Source organism: Puntigrus tetrazona, chromosome 10 (assembly GCF_018831695.1).
Source record: "Puntigrus tetrazona isolate hp1 chromosome 10, ASM1883169v1, whole genome shotgun sequence".
NCBI lineage: Eukaryota > Metazoa > Chordata > Actinopteri > Cypriniformes > Cyprinidae > Puntigrus > Puntigrus tetrazona.
The window spans coordinates 8852303-8874311 of record NC_056708.1 but is presented as its reverse complement, the minus strand read 5'-3'; the positions used below and the strand labels follow the sequence as shown (position 1 = coordinate 8874311).

General features: G+C 36.7%; 1 protein-coding gene across 3 annotated transcripts in view; it reads left to right on the top strand.

The window, feature by feature from the left end:
• cadm2a (cell adhesion molecule 2a) overlaps positions 1 to 22009 on the top strand; it is a 1030129-nt gene that overhangs the window by 158178 nt on the left and 849942 nt on the right. For all 3 annotated transcript variants that reach the window (XM_043250641.1, XM_043250639.1, XM_043250642.1), the window contains exon 2: positions 13639 to 13656. In XM_043250641.1, the coding sequence (XP_043106576.1) occupies positions 13639 to 13656 (18 nt within the window). The remainder of the gene's footprint in view (positions 1 to 13638; positions 13657 to 22009) is intronic.

The window sequence follows — 22009 nt, the reverse complement described above, 5'->3', positions numbered from 1 at the left end:
TAAAAGTGGAAAATTAGGTACGTCAAAAATGCTGCTATTTAACTTGTACGCGAAAAAGTAAAATTTGCCACCTTAAACCGCTTTTTCGGATGTTTAATTATCGTTTGCTTATGTAATGCAACTTTTTATTATATTGAAAATAAGTATTGAGTCAATGGAGCCCTAGTCCCTTTTAAATCACAAAAACAATTTGCGATTGACTTAATATTATTAGTGTAAATTAAATTCCATTTGAATTAAATAAAATGTCACATTGAAATAAATTAAATAATTATTTTTAAAAAGTATTATTTATAATTCATGTCAATTTTACGCCATTATGTAATATTTCAACTTTTAAAAACAAACTTTTTTAGTCATTAAATAATGAAATATTTTAACCGATGAAATAAGTCAAAAGCAAACAAACAAAGAACCAGTTACTACTAATTGTACTAGTTTTTGTAATAATTTTTCAATGGCTTTTTTTTTTTTGATAAAATAACATTCCAAACTGGAGACTGCATTTTCATAAAACGTAACAGATATTTTACAGGTAAAAGCATATATAGACCTTTTTTCATGAAACGTGTTGCGGTCCGCGCGTGCACGTAGGTAGGATGCTCCAAACTTTCGATTAGCGGTGTATACGTAAGAGTTCAGATGCAAAAGCCTTTAAAAGCCATCTTGGTCAAAAACGAGATAACGGCACTGATTGAATGTTCTTCACACATAGGATGTTCATCAAGTACTTTCACTTCAAATGTGCTAAATGCCAGCCTTGAGGCATTGAGAAGTACCAGTGCTTAGAAACCTATACAAAGTAACCTGAAAGAAATTTTAAAGCAAAACGTCAGACGTACTTGGAGGCTTTTGCATCTCAATTCTTCAATGTATCTATGCTTACGGAGTTATTAGGACCGATAAATTCATCTAACCGATGACGACGTTTGCAAAAACCGCCCTACCGTTGCCATAACCGACAAAAAGTGCGGCTCTCACACTGCACGCAATGAATACATGGCAAAGCAAAGAGAAAACTGACAACACACCCACAGTGAAAGGTTATTTCTGGTATTGAACAAGGTCTCAAAATCTCAGCTTTTAAACCGTGCCGTTTTTAAATAACTTAAAACTATAAATACCATTTTAATTTGTCGTCACAGATCACTGTATTGCTTCAGTTCAAGCACATGAACCGATCATCTATTCATATTTGTTTAAAGCACGAAATGAAAATAAATCAGAAAGTGCTTTATTTCTACCACATCGTATTAAGTTTAAGTCCACCGAAGTTAATCTACTCTTCTGTCCGATGTGTGCAAGGGTAGACACAGCGGCTATATGCGTATTTACATATATTTTCAGAGCCAACAATATAATGTCAAAGGTATGAAAATGGTTTTAAAAAGCACTTGGCGGCGTGGTTTCATTAGTTCAGTGACGGTCTTTTTGCAGTAAAGGAGCTATCGTAGATTAATGAATGAGAAGATGACATGAAGCAACTCGTGGAGCTTCACTGAAAACAGATGAGCGCACATCTGGATAAAAACACACGTTTTAGCACGTTATTTTGTTATTTCACACCTGTTATTTAACTTCAGCACTGAAATCCATGCATTCAGAACTAAAGAAAAGGTGTGTGTAAATATATATATATATATATATATATTCAGGTTCAGTGATATAGAAGTCATTAAGAAAAAAAGTTTAAACCCAGAAAACATGAAAATCAACCTCTATCCACAAAAGCACAGCCTCTAGCCTCTAATTTTGAGGAGATTTGAAGAGATCTGAAGACGGAACTTAATTAGCTGTATATTAAAACCCATTTGCACTGCTATTATTTTCTTGCCATCAAGTTACTGTATTAAGGCAAGGCTAAATATGTTGTGGTGTTAATGGTCTTGTTCAGTACATATGTAAAGTTAATGAACATGTAAAGTGCTCTCCTGGAACGCTGCCATTGAATCGATTGTAACTATTTTTTTTTCCTGCTCCTTACACTGTGCCCTTTTTATGAGATGCTAAAAATGCCAAAACATATATCGTAACTAAAAAACAGTGCAAGATGACAATATGCCGCTACGTAATTAACATTTTGGCCAATTCCTCAAAAGACACCAAATACGTATTCACAAAAAACGATGATCTGGTGTTTGGAGTTGTGGCTTTGGCTCGTTGTATTGTTTACCACACGCCTGTGATCCACATCCTGCTTAGACCGCAGGACTTCGCTTCGGTGTGAGAAGTGAAATGTGGTTTGGCTGAAAGCGAGAGCTGATGGTTTCTGCTACGGTCACAAACTTGGTCATCAGACGAAGAAACCTGAGAAGCAAAACCCGAGGCTGAAATCCCGACATCAGGATGGTTCTTCTCATTAAACAATACAAGCTTTCCCAAACTCTCTGGTTTGCGTTTGTCAAGGGTCGTTCCTCTCACAACTGTTTCTTTGTTTTTCAAGCTAGAGCTGTACTGTATGATTATATTGGCTGGGGAAACACGCTAGTGGGTTCAAGACGCTGTAATTAGGGTCGCACTACTGATATAAAACAACCCAAAAACTCACAGAACTGAAATTTTCCAGTAGTTCTTGCCAAGTCCACATACTATCATGTTTTAAGTACAGAGAGGGCAATTGCCGGTCCTGTCAGATCTCTGTTCATTGCAGTGACCAGATCTAGGCTGGCATGTTGGGACGGTCATTTTAAAGTGCTTATTCAATCATTTATAAGGGGAGGGAAAAGCTGAGTGGTTCTTCGTCTCTGAGTGGGTTTTTTCTTTTTCTTAAAAAAAGACACATATGAGATATCGGTAGGTGGCTTGCAAGAGGATGCTGGGAAGTCATTTTCCACAGCGTGCTCTTGGTTTATCTCAGTGTGAAGGCAGATAGAGCAGTTTGATTTTCAAGGCAAAAGACGACTTTTTCTTTTGCTTTTTTCTAAATTAAATGCAAAAAAAAAAGCACAAGAATAATATTAAAATAAATTCCTAAACAAAAGATTTCATGTTTTTGTATTTTTTTTGTTCTATGAAAATATAAATGGACGTGTATATATATATACACATACATATATACAGTGTGTGTATATATATATATATATATATATATATATATATATATATATATATATATATATATATATATATATATATATACACACACACACACACACACATATATATATTAGTGCTGGGCAATGATTAATTATTAATTATTTCATAATTATGAATTATTTATTAATTTAAAGTTTTGTTTATATGATATATGTGTGTTTACTGTGTATATGTATTTATTTTATTTTGTGAAAATGTTGTGTATATATTTATACACTTATTATGAAACCAAATTTTCTATATGTAATATTTATAACCAAAGAACTGAAGACAGGCAGTTTAACTGTTCAAGACTACCGTGTGTCTATCACAAAAAAGAACAAATAAATAAAAAAATCAGGTACACCATATTAAGAATAAAGCATATGTAAAATATCACAATACACTATTACTTCCCGGACTGTTGATAAACACGTTTTATGTTAAACTTATTTGACCACATCAGTGTGCGTGTGTGTATTTCAGTACTGTAAAAATAAACTGATGTGAATACAAGGTCCAAAATGTTTGTTGTTTTATCAGAAGAAACCTGACAGATGCTGCAGCGTTTGCAGTCGGCTTAAAAAGATGGATAAAGACTTAAAATCAACTCAGACCGTGTTTGTGAAACATTCAGAGTAATACAGAGAAAAAAAATGACGACGAGAATCACATTCATGTTGCTGATTGGCTGAGACTGCCGAGCGTTTGATGACATGCTGGATTTGTAGGCGCACTGTGCCATGTGGTGTTTTATGTTGCCTGCGTTCTCCCAAGAACATTTATAATGGATAAACGGAGTAACTTGATTCTGAAGAGAAAACCACATTCGCGGTAGCCTCCAATGGACCAAAATACATTTGAAGTCGTGTTTGAATGACGGTTTGACTTATTGTTACATACATCAAGGGAACATCAGAACAAGGATATTTCTGTTTGGAGTTCTCACGCCTTGCCTTTCGTCCCGAATACACGTTCACTATACAATACATTCGTTCTTCCCTTCTTACTTTCTCGCATCATTATACAATACTCTTTGTTGTCCTTCGCGGACAGTCGGCGACTTCGCTGCTTAATAAGAACAGTCATCAGAGTAGAACAAGAAAATCGAACATCTTCCACAAAAAGATAAAAAATTTTACTCGGGAATCCAGACAAGAGAGAAATGCAGCCAGACATCTTCACAGAGGTTCCAGAAAGAGTATAAATGCAGCCCAGCGCTGACAAGCTGTTTTGGTTTAGCAGTGATCCCCTGCTTAACTGGGATCCTTTAGAAAATCCCTTCATGCCTCTATTCAGCCATCATGTTGATGTCTAACACGTGAATGCTGCCGGCTACCAAAAACGACGTGTTGTGAGGAGACATAAACAAAGCTTTTCCTTGATGCATCTTAGCTTGCCGCTTCATAAAAAGGTCAGAGGCAGCCGTTACTTTTTTTTTTACATTAAATCCCACAGTCGATTCTTCCTGTCCGTGTAGCTTTATTTCTGAATTACGCCCCATCAACATCGCTCATCCTCGGTGCGCTTGTTCGTCTGTTTCATAAGCCGAAATGCGGGTTCAGAATAAGTCAGCCGTCAAGAGAAGTAGCTCAGCCTTGATCAGACCATTTTTTTTTTTTATTCTTTATTTTCAAGAATAATGTTCAGAGTCAAGTACTGCGCTATAGCTCATCTAAAGGAACATTAAATTACATTTTGAGAATTCTTTTAGCATTATTAGACATGCAGTTTTGTGAACTTATATTCAGAGGATAACTGGAATATTTGTACTTATTAATAAAATCTTTTGTAACACAGCAGGACTATTTAAAATGAATTAGTGGCAGTAAATGGAGATTAAAACATTTAAAAAATGTATTTTTGGGGTTTTATTTTTCAAACGAATACTGTCCTTTTGAACATACTATTCAAAGAATCATCAGCATTGATAATAAATGTTTCTTCAGCAAGGATCGTGTGACGCTGAAGACTACAGTAACGATGCTGAAAGTCCTAATTTGCATCGCAGGAATAAATTACATGTCAAAATTTTGTCATTAATCACCTCCATGTCGTTCCAAACCCGTAATAGCTGCGCTTTTTAAGATATTTCACAATTTAAGATATTTTGGATTAAAACCATGAGGCTTTCATTGACTGCCAAGGTCCAGAAAAGTATGAAGAGCATCTTCAGAATAATCCAGAAAACAAAAAAAAACAACAACTTTATATTATTCATTTAATATATAGTAAATTATTCAATGGCCATTTTAAAATTGTAATAATATTTCACAACATTACTGAACAATAAGACACTATTACCGAACTAAGAACAATTTTTATCTATAGGGACAAAAGCCATTTACTGGTTGCACGTCAGCTATTCATTTTATCTTATTTGAATTGACTTTGAACAAGCAGAGGCAAACAAGATGAGCTAATTTATAACTTAGCCAATATCCCCTTCATTTTAATTCAGAATATTTATACGAGCTCATGCAGATGACTTCTGCTCTCAGTGGGAGAGGGACCGTCCTAACCCACCATTCTCAGACTAGAGGACATCAAAGCAATGGAAGTTGTAGTGCGTCGAGGGACTGAGGAGACCAAGCTGTGAATTTGTGATTAAAGCAAGGTAAATGAGTCCATTAGAAGCAGAATAGCCCTGGAGACATGACAGGAGTAAATCATTGTGGCTAATTTCCTTCCCTCAAGGACAGACCAGAGAATAAGAGAGAGAGAGAGGCCTAGCTGTTTGAGAAAATGATGGAGCTGAGGGTGTTTTCTGAAAGGAAAGAGAAAGCCATCTCCATTCTGGCATTTGGTATTTCATAAACTCATTTAGATTTGGCAATTGCAAAAGTTTAGATGTCTCTGGTCTGGGGCTTTGTCTTACAGTGTCAGCGTAATTAATCAGCGCGGGAACATTATGAAGACATTAACGTGGCCTCGAGCCTCTCGGCGCAGAAAGTCACCGATAACACTCTCACATAGGAAGCCCCAGCCGAGATCGGCTTTACCTGCCAGCACCGGCAAATTGGTGCAGGTGTGATGTGGCCTGAATGTTCACGTGAATTCCTTTTCGACATATGCGACCCCTCAGATCGTGGAAAAAATACATGGTGGTATCAAAGGATGGAGCCCCGTCAGAGTAAATGCTCCATGTGTCCCAGCGGTGGGTGAACCTGGCAGTGGCCCCAGCAAATAGGTCTCCTCTGCCCTGTCCGTCTGTTCCCCTGGAACCTCTCCTCACTGCCTGTGTGGGATGTTGAGTCTGGGAACATGTTCATAAACATGCACATATGACCACACACGGGTAAAAAACGAATGCTGGTATTTAATCATCGAATTCCATACGAAGTACGTTTATGCGTGGAACTGTATGGCATTTTTAAGTTGACTCACTTGGGAAAAATTACAAAATGGCACGGATATGGTTCTGGATCGCCTATTTTTTACATTGCTCTTATGTAACTGTCAATACAAACGGCCACTTATTTTTATATTTCTTATATAAAAAGTAAATATATAAAATTGTCTTTTTAAAATATTTTACATAAAATTATTATAAATGTTATTTTTTACATTTAGAAAAGTATCGTATTGTCGCCAAGTACAGTAAATACTGTGAAAAGTATTGGTCGAAAGTAAAGTAATACTGTAAAATAATTTCAAATAAATACTTTCCATTTTAATGTATTTTGAAATGTTACTCATTCCTGTCAAACTATATTTTCAGTATCTTTAGTGTCTCTTCAGAAATTATTTCTAATTCTAATGTTGAATTAATTAATTTATTCATTCATTCATTTAGTATTTCAAATAGAAATTAAAAAGAGACAAGTGGAAAATCTCATTTTATTTGTATTTGATTTTTTTTTTTTTTTACTACATTGTAAAATATATATTTTATTATTATTAGCATTTCTAATTGATGATAAAATGTTATATATTATTTAAAAAATAATAATTTATACTACCATTCCAAACACTTTTATTTATTTGTTTCTTTTTCTGTCTGCATTCAGAATGTTGAATTTAAACTTAAATAGAGAAACATTTATTTGTAATTAATTTTCTTTTTTTCAGTTTATTTCAAAATTAGTACTAAACTGGCAGTAAAAAGTGTGTATATATTTATTTACAGCTTGGGTCTCTTTTGCTCTCATCTCCTCTGACATCAGCCAGTAGAGTGATTAGTTATTTCATCCGGGCCTCTGTTTGTTTAGTTGAACACTATTGCTCTTATGTAACTGCGCACTTATCCACAGAGTCTGAGGCATCGTCTCCACACATCTCATGGAAATGTTGTTTTGATTGCTACTAATGTGGCATGTCTTGCTCGATGCGGCCTGAAAAGTAATATCCTCCACCCCGACCCAGCCCAACCGCAGCACTAATAGAATACAGAGATGAGACACCCTTAATAGAAAAGTAGCGCCTAAGTCAATACAATTAAACAGAGCATGTTTGAACACGCTAGACCTGTTCCCCACAAGCTATTAAAGCCACCAAATCAAAGCGTGTTTGTGTTTAATGCGGTTTAGATATTGAAAACAGAACATAAATCTGGATCCCCTCTGTTTTTTTCAGCCCTTCTAATCTTTTAATAAATAAAGAGATTTCGTCTGTTCGCTAGTCTGTTTGTTTGTCGTTCAGTAACTTTTATGTAATTCCCCATTTACAATGTTGTTCACAAAACCCATTATGTTTCTGTTGCAAATGGAAAGATGGCAGAAAGAAGCAAATCAATTATGCGGCTCAACTCTTCGGCTTTAGCGAATTCATTTTTTGCCGTGATAAGAAGAGAACATCAGTCTGGTGCTTTGACGTGAACAATTGGTTTGTTTATGGTTGGTAGCTGAGACATTTTGATGAATCATTTTTATGTGGGATTTGTTATCAGCATGTGGGATGCGGGCTCATCATAAATACAGTTTGGCCCATTAAGGTTTGTAATGATTGCGGAAGGTGTATTTATCAGACTCTGAAAGTGCAGGGACAACCACACTATTAAGAAAATGTCACTTTTTGTGATCAGGATGCATTAACAAAGCATCACTCTTCTGCTGTAATGCAACAACATTTGGACAGCACTTGACTGGGATCTTTAGGCCAGGCTTATATGATGCTTTGTCATCTTTGTTTTGTTTTGTCTGTTTGTTTAAACGCACTAGTTTTTTGTGCACTGAAATCTTTCATATCTTCTAAGCTTAAACAGATTAAATGAATATTATAGTTCCAGTTATTTTCCAATCATTTATTTATTTGAATTTAGTTTGTTTTGCTTTGTTTCTTTTCGTCGTTGTGTGTGAATATTAATATAATTTATGTATTTTTTTTTTTAATTGAATATCCAGGTACCTCCTTTTTGTTTCTGGACCACTAGTTTTATTCAATACAAACGGCCACTTATTTTCATATTTCTTATATAAAAAGTAAATATATAAAATTATGTCTTTTTAAAATATTTTACATAAAATTATTATAAATGTTATTAATGTAAATATATATTTTAATGTAAAAATATGTACTAGTTTGCGAACTATGTGGCATGATATAATATTTAGTGGTTGAACCGCTCTTGTTTTTTTGTTCATTGTATGATTTTAAAGGACAAATTGTTCACTTTCTATAAAGCTAGGTCATTAAACTCATGAAATGAAGTGGAAATGATAGTTCCAGTTATCTTGCGATTGCATGTAAGCTTAATTAGTGCTATTATCATGACTCATTTTAGTAGTATGTGGTTGTATTTCATGCCGCTGTGTCCTCGGCCTTGGGAAATGTGAACAATGACATTGCTGCTTAATTATTGTTATGCAGGGTCATTTAGAGAGATTACATAACCGTGCACTTAAAGCAGTCGTTCGGCTGAAACGCCTCTGATTGCCAAAAAAAAACAGAGACATGGAAATCTCAATTTGTTTTCATTTATAAACCTGCAATTAAGTAATTATCACATTCCAGATAATATTCTCCTATGCTTCTTGCAGCATCAAGAGTCATTATTTATTTCCGAATGACTAAATTGCGGTGCATCTTTTGTGTATCGTTTTGAAACTGGGATTCGTTTTGATTCCCAAACAACCCTTGAAAATGTATTTGAAAGGTTACCGTGGCTGATTTGCTTATACTGTCATGAATACAGTCAGTTTGAATATCAGAACTGTCTTTGTATTCGTATGATGCACCATAACATCAATGCGACGCCACATCGAGCGCTTAGACAGGAACTACAGATGATCCACTTTGATATTTCACAGCAGCTTATAGAATATTCAGTTAACCCTTTCTTTGTCAACCCTTATTCCAGCAGCCCTATTCCCAACCTGGTCTCATAAACATATTTGCCTCCGTGAACTTTAAGTGCAACACCATTTCTATGTGCATTACCGAGAAAAAGCGTTCACAAATGCAAAACTGATATAAAAATCTTCCTTTTACACAGATTTGAACTGTATTGTATTCAAGCAGAGTTAAGTACTCCATGACGACTGAATAAACCTACCGTCTATGAAAACTCATAAATATGATGCTGGATACGTGTGATGCTAACGTTCAAAAGCATCAGTTTTCCAATCTCCCAGCATATTAATATTGTTTTGAAGTCTTAACATGATATTTTCTAGAAATTCAAGTAACTGTGCTTGAAACCTCTGCTTTATTAATTGGAACTCTGTAAACTTGTGTGAAAAGTAATAAAATGTGTCTGAACTTTACTGCCTCTGTGTTTATTTCTTTTGGAAACTGCAGTGATATGTACTTGTCAGTACATATTTTGTATCTCTCTAAAAGGGCAACCATGTATGTTTATGCCATGAGACCAGGTATATATATATATATATATATATATATATATATATATATATATATATATATATATATATATATATAAAACAAGATCATTAAAAGTGCTGATGTATTTGTACTGTTCTCTCTGAAATAATGCATCAATGTTGCGTACTCAGCAGCTGTGATGGATCTCCACCCACAAAGGTCACCCAATGCCCCGCTGCGCCTCCATGCAGCGGTCAGCAGGTGCTGTGTTCTGTGGGACTGAGCCTCACTCTGTCTCGCTCAGTGTTCCTGGACTCCAGCGGACCCCATTTGGCGGTGGTTCTGCCTGTTAGAGACCTTTTGCATTGACTGTGGTGCCAGCTCATGGTGGGAAACGGGCAGTTTAGCCTCGCCCTCTCGGAATCACTGCTGATCTTGATGAAACGTCTGGTGCCAGCCAAAATCCGCTGGTGCCGCTGCCAACCTAATATAACGGCTCTGCCAATAGGACTGATGGGGAGCCAGGGATGAAAGAGAAAAGAAACGTTGGAGAGAATTTGTGCGGTTGAGAGGGACACCGATTGATATGGCTTGATTTCCTCCATTGTGTTGAGGGAAGATCACAGGTCGATCTGGTCACTTTCGAAACCTCGATTACATGGTTAGTTGCATTTTGCTATTCGCGTTTAGCGTCATTTTATCCCTGCTGACCATGACACTTTCCTAGAAAGGGTTGTGACCCCAGTTGGGGAATGGAGTATGTGTTCATGTTTTAATCGCTTGGCTCTGGAGGCTTGATCTCTGGGAACTGTGAAATTCTGAAGACCACCTGTTGGGCGTTGTGAGCCATTTCCTCACTGTGTGATCAGCCACTTTGAGAGTTCACAGGAAATGGAATTAACGTCTGAAAATGGCAGCACAATCACAGAAATGATGGGCCATTTCCTTTATTCTCAGCATGTATGATTATACGGTTAGTGATGGAAGAAATATCCATCAAGACTTAAGTCACACTGTAGACTGGACTAAAGGCTACTGAATATTTAGCTTTGCATCACAGCAAAATAACTAAATATAGTTAGTATATAGTATATAAATATAGTATTTTGAATTAACCGTAGTAATGTTTTACAATATTGCTTTTTATGTATTCGTGATTAAACAGCTATAGTGAGCATAAAAAAATAATAATAGCATGTGTAGAACGTTACATGTGTATCTCACATACGATTCCTGTATTCCTCTTTTTATGTTTCGCTTTTTTATTTTCTCCATTCTTAATGGCCATAATGTGCACCATCATCATGAACACGCAGAGAACAATCCCTCTGCCAGCGTTTGGAGAAAGTGAGAGTGTGTGAATGTGTTCGTGTGGTTGTGTGTGTCTGCCTAATCTTCTGGAATCCATATTCATTTATATCTAAGCAGATATTTGGTTATGAATGTGTAGCGAGCATGCTAACATCCTTTTGGCTGGGTCTCTGGTACAGTGTAGTTACTTCAGCAAAGTGAGCATAACTAATGACACTAATTTTAATAAGAGGGGTGTGTAGATTGCTTTAGATTGTCAGCGTTACAGAAATGAGTCTAGCGTGTGCAGAAGCTCTTTTCTCACCACTTAGCAGCAAAGGATTCTGGGTCGAAATGAAGAGATGAATAGGACCTCGGAGGGCTTCTGTGCCAGATGCAAAATACAGCCAGATTGTCTGAATAACCTTATGGTGCTGTAAACCTCAAAAAGAGCGAAATAGATGTTTATTATGCATCACGGTGCACTCATCAGTGAGTTTTTGCTCTGTTCTTTAATCATGGCTGTGGTAATTGCAGTGTCAGGGCACACGGCCCTGTGTTTTGGGCTCAAGTTTTGGTAGACCAGGTGTCACACAGAACCTTGGCAGAGAAGTCCGGCTCTCTTCACCCTTATCCACCTGATTACTGACACCCTCACATTCCCCCGATGGCTGATGTCCTGGTTTTGCCTACCTGATCTCATGGCATGAACACACCTCGGTGCACTTTTTAGCTAGACACGAAATACATACCAAGAAGTACGTAATAATGCAATTTCTGAAAGAATTTGACACTAGAGGCAGTGAAACTTCAACACCTTTTACACATTTTATTTATAGTTAATTAATAAAGCATCAATTTTGATGATTTGAAAACTAATGCTTTTGAATGTTAGCGTCGGTTTGACAAAACAGTTCAAATCTTAGTTTAAATGTTATCAACAGTCTACTGATATTTCAGTTGTGAACTGTCGCAATGCATTCCTATATCAACGTAATCAAAATGTGCCAGGGATAACGTGTTGAACGTATGCCACTCAGTGGACCAGGTTGGGTTTCTTAGTCTTTTTCCAGTGTTTTTTTGGTTACGGTTTCCTGTTTCTCTCACAAACTGACTGTATGTGTGGTCAGATTTATGCAATAAATCCTACAGCCTGGTGGTTGCTTCAGATGAACCCATCATTTTATTGTTTGTTCTATCCATCTTTGTGAAGTTTTGCCAATCCTGTTTGTCTTACGACGGACTTATAAAGTGTCGAAGTGTTGAAAGAGTGGAAACATCATCCCAAACCCCATGTGACTCACCTTTTCCGCCTCTGATGAGTTTGTATCACTGGTTTCAAAATTTAAATACAGCTAATTATAATTACCGTAAACCACCCCTAGCCCAAACAGACGCACATTGACTTCAACTCTGTTAATGAGCACATTAAATTCAATTTGCAATCTGCATAATCACAAGCGGTCAACCATTCATTTTTCTATGCTTATTCCTCTCAACATCTAAGCTTGAGAGCTGTTCTTTTGCAGCAATTCTGATTAGCTTGATTTTGTAAACAGGAAAGAAATATATCCATAAATGCAAAATGACATTAAAGGGATAGTTCACCCAAAATGAAAATTACCTAATGATGTACTGACCCTCAAGCCATCCTAGGTGTATATGACTTTCTTCTTTCAGACATATAGAAGACAATCAGAGCTGTATGTATAAAAACTAATGATTTAGACATTGAATAGACATTGAGATTTTGAAGGGCAAAAAAGTTAATCCATCCATTAAAAAAAAGTACTCCAAGACTCCAAGGGGTTAATAAAGACCTTCTGAAGTGAAGTAATGCATTTGTGTAAAAAAAAGATAATATTGCAGTTTATTAGGTTGTAAATATGGATTTTCTTTGTCTTACACAAACACATCACTTTCATTCAGAATAGCTTTATTAATCTTTTGGTGTCTGTTGGAGTATTTTTATAATGGGCGGATGCATGTTTTTGTGCTTTAAAATCTATTGACTGCAGTTATAAAGCTTTGAAGAGCTCTGAGAACTGTTTTTGTATGAAAGAAAGAAAGTCATATACACATCTAGCATGGCTTGAGGGTGATTATATCACAGAGTAATTTACACTTTTGGGTGAGCTATACCTTTAAGCTTTTTCTGAAGAAATAAACGAGGTTGCTCCACAGAAATAATATTCAGTTTCAATAATTAAGTATTCATTCCGACTTGAATAATTAGCAGCAGCCTTCATTTCAATGCTTTTTCCTCTGCGTTGAATGAAGTAGTTCTTGTCAAGGAATAATTGATGTACTTTTGTAATGTCACTGCAGTTGTGTGACAGTTTTCATCACAGGAATGCTGACCACCTGAAGTAGTCCCTTTAATGGCTACTTAATTAGATTTAACGGTGATTAAATCTAATGGTGATAATGATTTAACATTGATTGATTACCTGAGGTCTAATCACCATCCCTCTCTCTTTCTCTCTCCTCATGTGCTGCTCGGCTGATCAGATATTCTCGCCGTTTCAGGTAAGCACGGTTTCAAATCCTCCTTTTATTCCGCCGAAACGTCATCAGACGTCATCTGCTGAGGCTGTTTTGTGTCTGTACAGCTTTTACGAGTTCTGTAATGCCGTTTAGGGAAGGCAAGAAGTCAAGCGCTAATCTGACAATGCCTCAAATTAGAGGAAGTTGGCGATGTGAGCGATGGGTTTGTTGTTAGGGTAATTGGAATGTTCTAGTGATGAGTGTGGGTTTCTGCAAGCCCGCGACTGTGTGACGGCCGACACAGCCTCGCGATGAGATGTGAACGGATCATCCGGAATTCTGTTTAGACGTATCAGAGAATCAGCTAATGAGCCCGCTCAGAATACGGGACGATTATTTCCAGGGTCTGGATCCCCTGTCGTCAAAGAGATTAATGTACATATGAGCTTCTGTTTTTTTTTTTTTAAATTAGTTTTCCTATTTTGAGAGCAAAAGTAATATTTATATGAATGAGTCTTGTGTGATGAACTGAAGCACGTTGTAATTGAAGAACATGACTTGGCTCTGGGAAAGGAAGTGAGATGGTGCCGACAAGATTGTCTCAGAGGACATGTTTGGCACTGTTGAACAGTTTTAGCTGTTTTTCTGTTTTAGTTTTTGAACTTTTGAACAACTAACTGCTATTTACATTTTTAGTATATTCTTTTCTAGTATATAAGCTACAAGCTCCCTTCTTTAGAAGGCATCTAGAAGTTATAAAATTTGCATGAAGGTTTTTTTAGAGCTGTTGGTGTGATCTGACAAGCAGTATTGTGTTAGTTGCTAATTATTAATATGTAATGTCTCTGAAATTGTATAGAAAAATGTGTGCATATATATGACCTCAAACTACTTTTTTTTTTTTGTTTGTTTGTTTACAATTTTGTTTCATTTAGAAAGAACATTATGACTGGACAGAAATTGCAAACACTCAGTTCTTCCCAAAAGCTGCATTTTTTGTAAGATATTTGCATTTGTGTGACAAGAAGCGGCTTCAACAGGGAACAAGTTTGCAACAGATCAACATCAGCATTTCTCAAATAAGCACAAACCTACATAATCATTCTTAATAACAGCTGTCATTACGTCCCTGTGAGTTCCCATGCATTGACTACACATAATTAAATCATCATAAACAAGGTCATGCGCAATATTCATATTCCTCAAAGCTTCAGTTTTATCCTGAATGATTTTGAGTTAAAAACTAAACATACTTTAATGCTAAAAAAAGTTAAGAAACCAACCACATACTTAATTAGGTTGAAGATTTGTTTTCTTATGCATCTTACGACTAATAAACAGGCTTCGGTTACCGTCTTCTCTTTCTCTGTCACGCTCTCTATTCCCCTCAAACCATTTTTAGTCTTTATTTTTCATCTCAGCGGTACCATCACTGTTTACGCTCTTAATATCTTCCTTATAAACTCATCATGACGACGACAGATCCTCCCTGGGACAAAGAGAAAGTAATAAAAAAAACATCAGCGTAAAGGGATCTTGAGGAAAAAGGTGCATCAGTATAGCCTGGGGTGATTTTAAACGTATTCTTTACAATGATTCCATGTAGCGGTCACCTGGGGCTAGCTGAGTAGCCGTGCCAATTAAATTAGATATCAGCAGAACTCCTGCACCCCCTGACTGCATCCTGTTTACCGGCGATCCCCGCGGACACTCTCCGCTTCGCTCTGCTGTGTACAGTAATTGCGTTTAGGACACTGTCGCCTTGCAAAATATTGTAGAAAAAAAAAAAAAAAACATACTCCCGAAAAGGCAGGCTCTTCAGTATTACAAGCACGGACTACATTACCCATGAGGCCTTGCTGCTCGGGAATAGCGGAGGGAGGGGTTACTTGTTCATTTGTTTACATGGCCGTCAAAAGGTCATGGCAGAAAGTTCAAACAAAGAAGTTTCTGATTACATGGACGCTTGGATGTTTATGTCCACAGAGGGTTGAAATTTAAGAAGCGAAATGTGTGATATGGTTTTATATCACTCTTAATATAGCCAAGGAGGCTTTTTAGCTCAAGGAACGTATTGAATTATATGCGTATTGAATTATACGGGAGTTGTAATGTGCATATTGATTGTGGGAAAGCTATTAAAAGGTCGCGTTAGTGTTAGGTTACAGCGCTCCTGCTGTTGACTCTCCGAATCTTGTCCTATCTTGACAGAATCTGCATTTTTCCATGTATTATATTTAGGGATGAGAATAATAACAATCCTTCGTACGGGAATCAGACTGCACTGGTTGTTTTTGAATACATTTTTAACGAAGTCCAGTTCTCTCACAAGCAGTTTTATTTAGTGACTCAGAAACACTGCATGACTAGAGCCACGCTGTTTTTGATTTACTCAAATTAACTATTCATAGTCTTTTGTTCAACAACTGGACATCGCCTGTCGATCTTTGTTTTTCACGGGCGAAAAAGAAAGCGGTTTATAAGCCACACTGTTATTTTCTGATTTAATAAAACATCCCGTTGATTAGTCATTTGCTAAGGAATTCGACTTTTATTTGTGTTTGATTTACTAGAAAGAGTTTTCATTTACTTGAGAATCAGACCGCTGAATATTTATTTTTCATTCAAAAGAGACCATTTATAAAAGTCGTTAGCTCAGAAATCAGACTTCACTGGTTTTGGATTTACTAAAAGCAACCAATCACACGACCCACTCACGTCTTGCGTTTCTATGATTCATTATTAAGAACACGCTCATAAGAGTCAATTACTCTGGAATCAGAGATGTTTTGATTCACTAAAGATTCACACCAACTTGGGAAACAAACTTCATCATTTGCGATTCAGAGCTCAAAGTCTTTAGCTTGAGAATCAGACTTCACTTATTGATCTAAATAGTTATGATTCACTGAAAAGCAACATTTGCAAGAATCATTAGCTCTTAAAGGAGTCAGACTTCACCAACTAATACCAGACGGTAGTGAAGGACTTTCACTTTACTCAAGTAAACTTAGAAAGCAGCTCATCAGTGTGTTTTTCTGAAATGAACTGAATTATTCATACTTGCATGTTACTGCTGACCATAACTATTATTCGCTTTACAGTACATCATTAATTTCTAGCATTCGTTTATTTATTTATGTAAATCCCAATCGGTTCTTGTTTCAAACTCCACTTATAATGGCGCATTGTGAAGAAGGTACTGTCTCCATGTCAAGCTGTTGGGGTTTGATGCAGTCCAACAGTTTTGTCAGACACTGTGTTGAGCATTCTGTGTAGACGATGTGATTACAGACTGCTTTTCTGTGATCTCACAAACGCTTAGCACTTCTAAAGACCCTCGGCTTCTGTCAGGATCAAGCTCTTGGCCCATAAGAGGGACCACATAGACGGGTTAATTAAACTTAAATAATTACAAAAAAAAAAAAAAAAGTGGCAGTAATGACCCGTGGTTTGGAAGGGCAAAAACATATGGCAGTAGACAACTTCCCATCTCTTCTCTGCCAGTCTGGGGTGACGCCCCACCTTCGCTCGCTTTGATGATGTCAGCCAATGGCGGTGGCAGAATGCCAGGGTGGCATTAGGTATGCTGGACAGGTGGCAAAGAGAGAGAGAGGACACTAGCATGACACCATAATGAGAGGCATGCCAACTGTTTCCCCGTCTGCCGCCGGGCACGGCTCTCTCCGGACCGTTAAATCACAGAGTTGAGAGGCGTTTCCTGTTTCTCTCACTCGGTCTGTCTCACACCTGTGCTGTCTTTCTCTCTTTCTCTCTCAATCTTTCTACCTGGTCTCATGTACTTTTTAGCAAGCCACGAAAATACGTACCAATAAGTACATTTTCACTGCCGTTTAAAAGTCACTCAACACTAGAGGCAGCAAAACCCTGATGCCTTTTATTCCTTTTCGCACAAATTTACAGCTCCATTTTCACACAATTACTTGAAGAATATCATGTTATGACTTCAAAACAATATTAATATGCTGGGAGATTTGAAAAATGATGCCTTTGAATTTCATTATCAAACATATCCTGCTTCATATCTATGGGTTTCCATACACTATAGATTTGTTCTGTAGCTTACGGAGTACAGAGAGGCAAGGAACTCGGTTCGAATCCGTGTAACTATGATTCGACAAGTTGAAATAGCACTGTTTGCATTAACAAATGTGTTTTATATTAGCTTTGCATTTGTTAACACTGTCTGGCAGGTTTAGGGGTGGAATTTGGTGATATTTCCAACATAATAGAGCATTAACTTTCCACAGATTTTTCAGATCTGAATCACTGCAATACATACGTATATCATCATAATAAAAATATGCCAGGGTCTACGTATTGAACCTGTGTTTTAGCTCCACTCAGTGGACATTTTCTTTGAAACTGTCTTGAAACTTGCAGTAAGGCACGTAAAACTGTATTGCACAAAAAGTGCAAAGAGGTACATATTTTTATGAGACCCAGGTTACAGTCTTTACATAGAATCCATTTATCTCTCCTCTCTCTGATGGAATCGGGTTTTCCTCTTTGAGCAGCACATCCCGGTTTCTATTGGTGCACCATTCCTTCCCTAGCAATTTCTGTAGCTGAACTTGACAGTCAGTGAATGCCACAAAGTGACCGGGCCATCTCAAATCATGAGGTGTTGCATGGAATGATCTGGTAAGAGGATTTTCCGTTGTCAGGCTGTGATTTAGTTGTCAGTAATTGTCAACGAGGCCTGGGAAGGCCCTAAAAACTGCCCCGGTGTTGCAAGGTTATTTTATCGCCCCGATATTTCTTAATTCGTCTTTTTATCTCACCATCCTGCAGTTTGTCTCGAATAAATGTGCTGTCGCATCTTATCATAGCAGATATGCATTTAATCAGGATGCAAATACAGATAATTAGAGTGATTATAAGTCAGTCTGATCAAGTCTAATTGTTTTTTTATATGCAGCTTCCTTTCTGCTCTGAATTGCAATTCATTACAAGGCTGGCCGAAAGTTATCGGAACGGACCTGTGGAATGTGGCCTCGTCACCGCTAATAGTGGACGACGGCCGTAATTAACCCAACACACTCTGTCACCATAGTCACAATCTCGTTCAGACAAAGCCGCTGCAGGGCCTTTAATGCGTGTTTGTATTTAACCCAGATTAGGTTGGAGAGTCATGCAATCACATTTGAATAAATGTCTCATTATCTCTAATAGTGTTGGCTTATGGTCGCATGTTATTGTCGGAAATTGTTTCAGGTTAAGACGATTACACAGAGCGGTGGAGGAACATACACGGTGATTGCCGTGACCTTGTCAGGGCTCACAGTATTTTTTTTTTTTTTTACCGACCCGATCAGGTCAGCAGTTCAGATTCCAACTGGGGATGTTTTGAAAGGCTCTAAGCCAAATTTTAAATGTATCAATTTTAAATGTATTATTTATATTTTATATAAAATATTTATATATGTATTATTAATATTATTTATATTGTATATATTAAACAGTTTTATTACATCAAAAGATTTTAAATATTTTTTTTATTTATATATATATGCCTGTCATGTAATGGAATTAATATTCCTGAGTGATATTTATTTATTTTTATTTTTTCATATTCATGCACATTTCTCTTTTAAATGTCCCTCAGGTCAGGTACAGGACAAATACCCAATAATTGTAACAAAGTGAGAAATCAATAAAGGTTGCTGAAGGGCTGGGAAAGGTTGTAAATCAATAAAGCAGAGAGGTGAAGGCCTCAGAGGGCATTTACATGGTCCCAAATAATCACTGCCTGGCTTCTATTACCTTTATACTTGATTGGCTATTGACATTAAATGAGTGTCCACAGCATATTTCCCCAATGAATTGACCAGATCAGTTTAAAATGGTTTCAATGAGCACGTTTTTCACACATATGATGAACATGCGCACACACACACACACACACACACACACACACCAGTACTCCCGTGATCAAGCGCAGCAATGTTAAAAGATGCAGCTCTCTTTTATTTTATGTTTCAATGCAAGTATTAAGCTGTTTGTAAACATCTAACTCAAATTCTATTACATTTTATTTTTTCTTTGTTTCTAGAACTTGAAGCTCAAGAGCCCAGAACAGGCTTATAATTTAAGAAACACAGTATAACCTGCAGTTGCTATGATACACCAGGCTGGTTAAAGGCCAAGTCACATACAAAAGCTTGACTTCTTTGTCAAGTTCTTTATTATAATGACCTTTGAAAATACCATTTAGTATATCTCCAACTCTCCCCAACTGTGTTGTCTGAAGACTTGCCTCTTTGAAATACCTTCTCAGCTAAAGGAATTCAGGAGAGGAAGCAACAATTTACCCAAAACTAGAAGATAAAAGATCCAGATCCAAGTCAAGGGTGATTAAATGATGACACAAGTGTGTTTTATTGGTGAACTGTTGTTTTATGTATGCTCAGCAGTTTTCTTTTTTTCACTTGAAATGAGCATTTACAATACAGAAAGTTCTCATTTTATAGTGCCATGACAGTCATTTTGCATAATGCACAACAGATGGAAGTTCGTTAACACCCTTCTCAGTCAACATTCAGCCCATCTGAAAGATCTCTGTATATTGCTCTCTGCTTAGCTCAGTCATCATTCACGTTTATAACAGGATGCTTTTTTTCCTCATTCATAAAAATGTACACCACCTTTTGAACTTTGGTGAAACTTTTTTTTGAGGCAGCTGTAGCCTACAAGTTTAATGTGACATCCATATAACTAAATTGACAGAAAAAAATCTATACGTTCAAATTATGTTGTTCTGTTTGTTCTGGATGATTTTAATTTCTTGTACCTTTGAGGCTCAGCTGCTGTGGTTAAATGTGACTTAACATTTCACTAAATATTTTAATTATCATAGTTAAAAATAAACACTCAATCCCTTTATCCTAATCTTGTGAGGACTTATTTTAAAATGCTCTTTTCACATATCCATAGAAAAGATCACTACATGGATAATCAGCCCATCCTGGTGAATAAGTCAAAGCACAGTTCTCTGCTCTTTGTCCATTGGGTTCTCGAGGATCCCAGAACCTGCATCAACAGATCAGAGTTAGATGTTTCTGTGTGATATGATACTGACTGTGAGAATCATTTATTATATACTAATCAGTTCAGTTCCACGTTTTCTCACCCAGAGGTCAGTGTGCTGCCATCAACCCATTTCCACCTGCCCTCCACATCACTGTCAGTCAGACCAATCCAGACATTAGCATTAAGAGATATTTTCTTCACAAAATCCTGGAGGAAAAATATAAATAAATGGTATTTTAAAGTATAACCATTTTATTTCCATGGAGTTATAAAATTACTTTTCACTCACTTGTTCCTCTCTGTTGTTTATGATGATCAGATCTGCTCCTCTCTCTGTACAGTATCTTCTGCTCTCAGTCCAGCTCTTCTTCTCAGATGAAATGTAGTAAAAATTAGATTGATAATAAATCCATCCATCTGTAAACATAAACAATTTTACTTTTCTGAACTGATTTATTCCAATTACACTGATCTACTAATAAGTGGTTGTGTTAGTTTTAATATTTACCCATTTGACTGGAGAATACTTTCAGAATAGTTCATTTTTCTCGTGATGTAACTGGTCTCTTTGCTTAATCAGATCACGGTTACTTGATCAGCCAATCCATCTCTCTCTCTTGTCAGCTGCATGTTTTGGTCTATTAGCTGGTCCCTCGCTCTGTGAGTGTGCTCTTGTTAGTTTGTAGCTGGTCAATCTTTTCTGTGAGTTTGTTTGTTTGTAAGAGTGTGACACACAGCACTATGACTGCAGTCAGCAGAAGAACACAGCAGAACCAAACACACTACAGCTGACCTGTAGTTTCTGATCTTCACTGAATCTCTTCCTGTAGATTATTAAGCTATATTCATATAGCCTCAAATGTAAGTTGTGTGTGTGTCAAATATGTGTTATAAGGAATTGAGTCTCCAGTACCTGTGTGTAGGAGGTGTTTGGTGTTTCCCGGTGTTCTCTGTTTTTGTCTCTCTGACATCATGAATGTTTAGAGTATGTACATTAGCATAGATGTTCTCTTTAGCTTCATCTTTACCTATTCCATGTTCTATAAATTCCATTCTATTATTTGTAGGTAAATATGAGATTATTAGAAGTTGTCGCTTCAAGCAGGCTGTGCTGCTCTGAATTTCTGCTTTGAGCTATAGCTTTTTATAAGGCGCTACAGTCAAAAACAGGAAGCGTATTTTTAGTTTATGATTATGATTATGATTATTATTAATTTACTATATATGGCATATTTCTTTTGCACTCATGTGCTAAATACTAATACAGTGAAATGCAATGTAGATACTCTTCAGCATTTTGTCTTCCTTCACTACAGTTCAATCTTTGTAAAACAAACACACT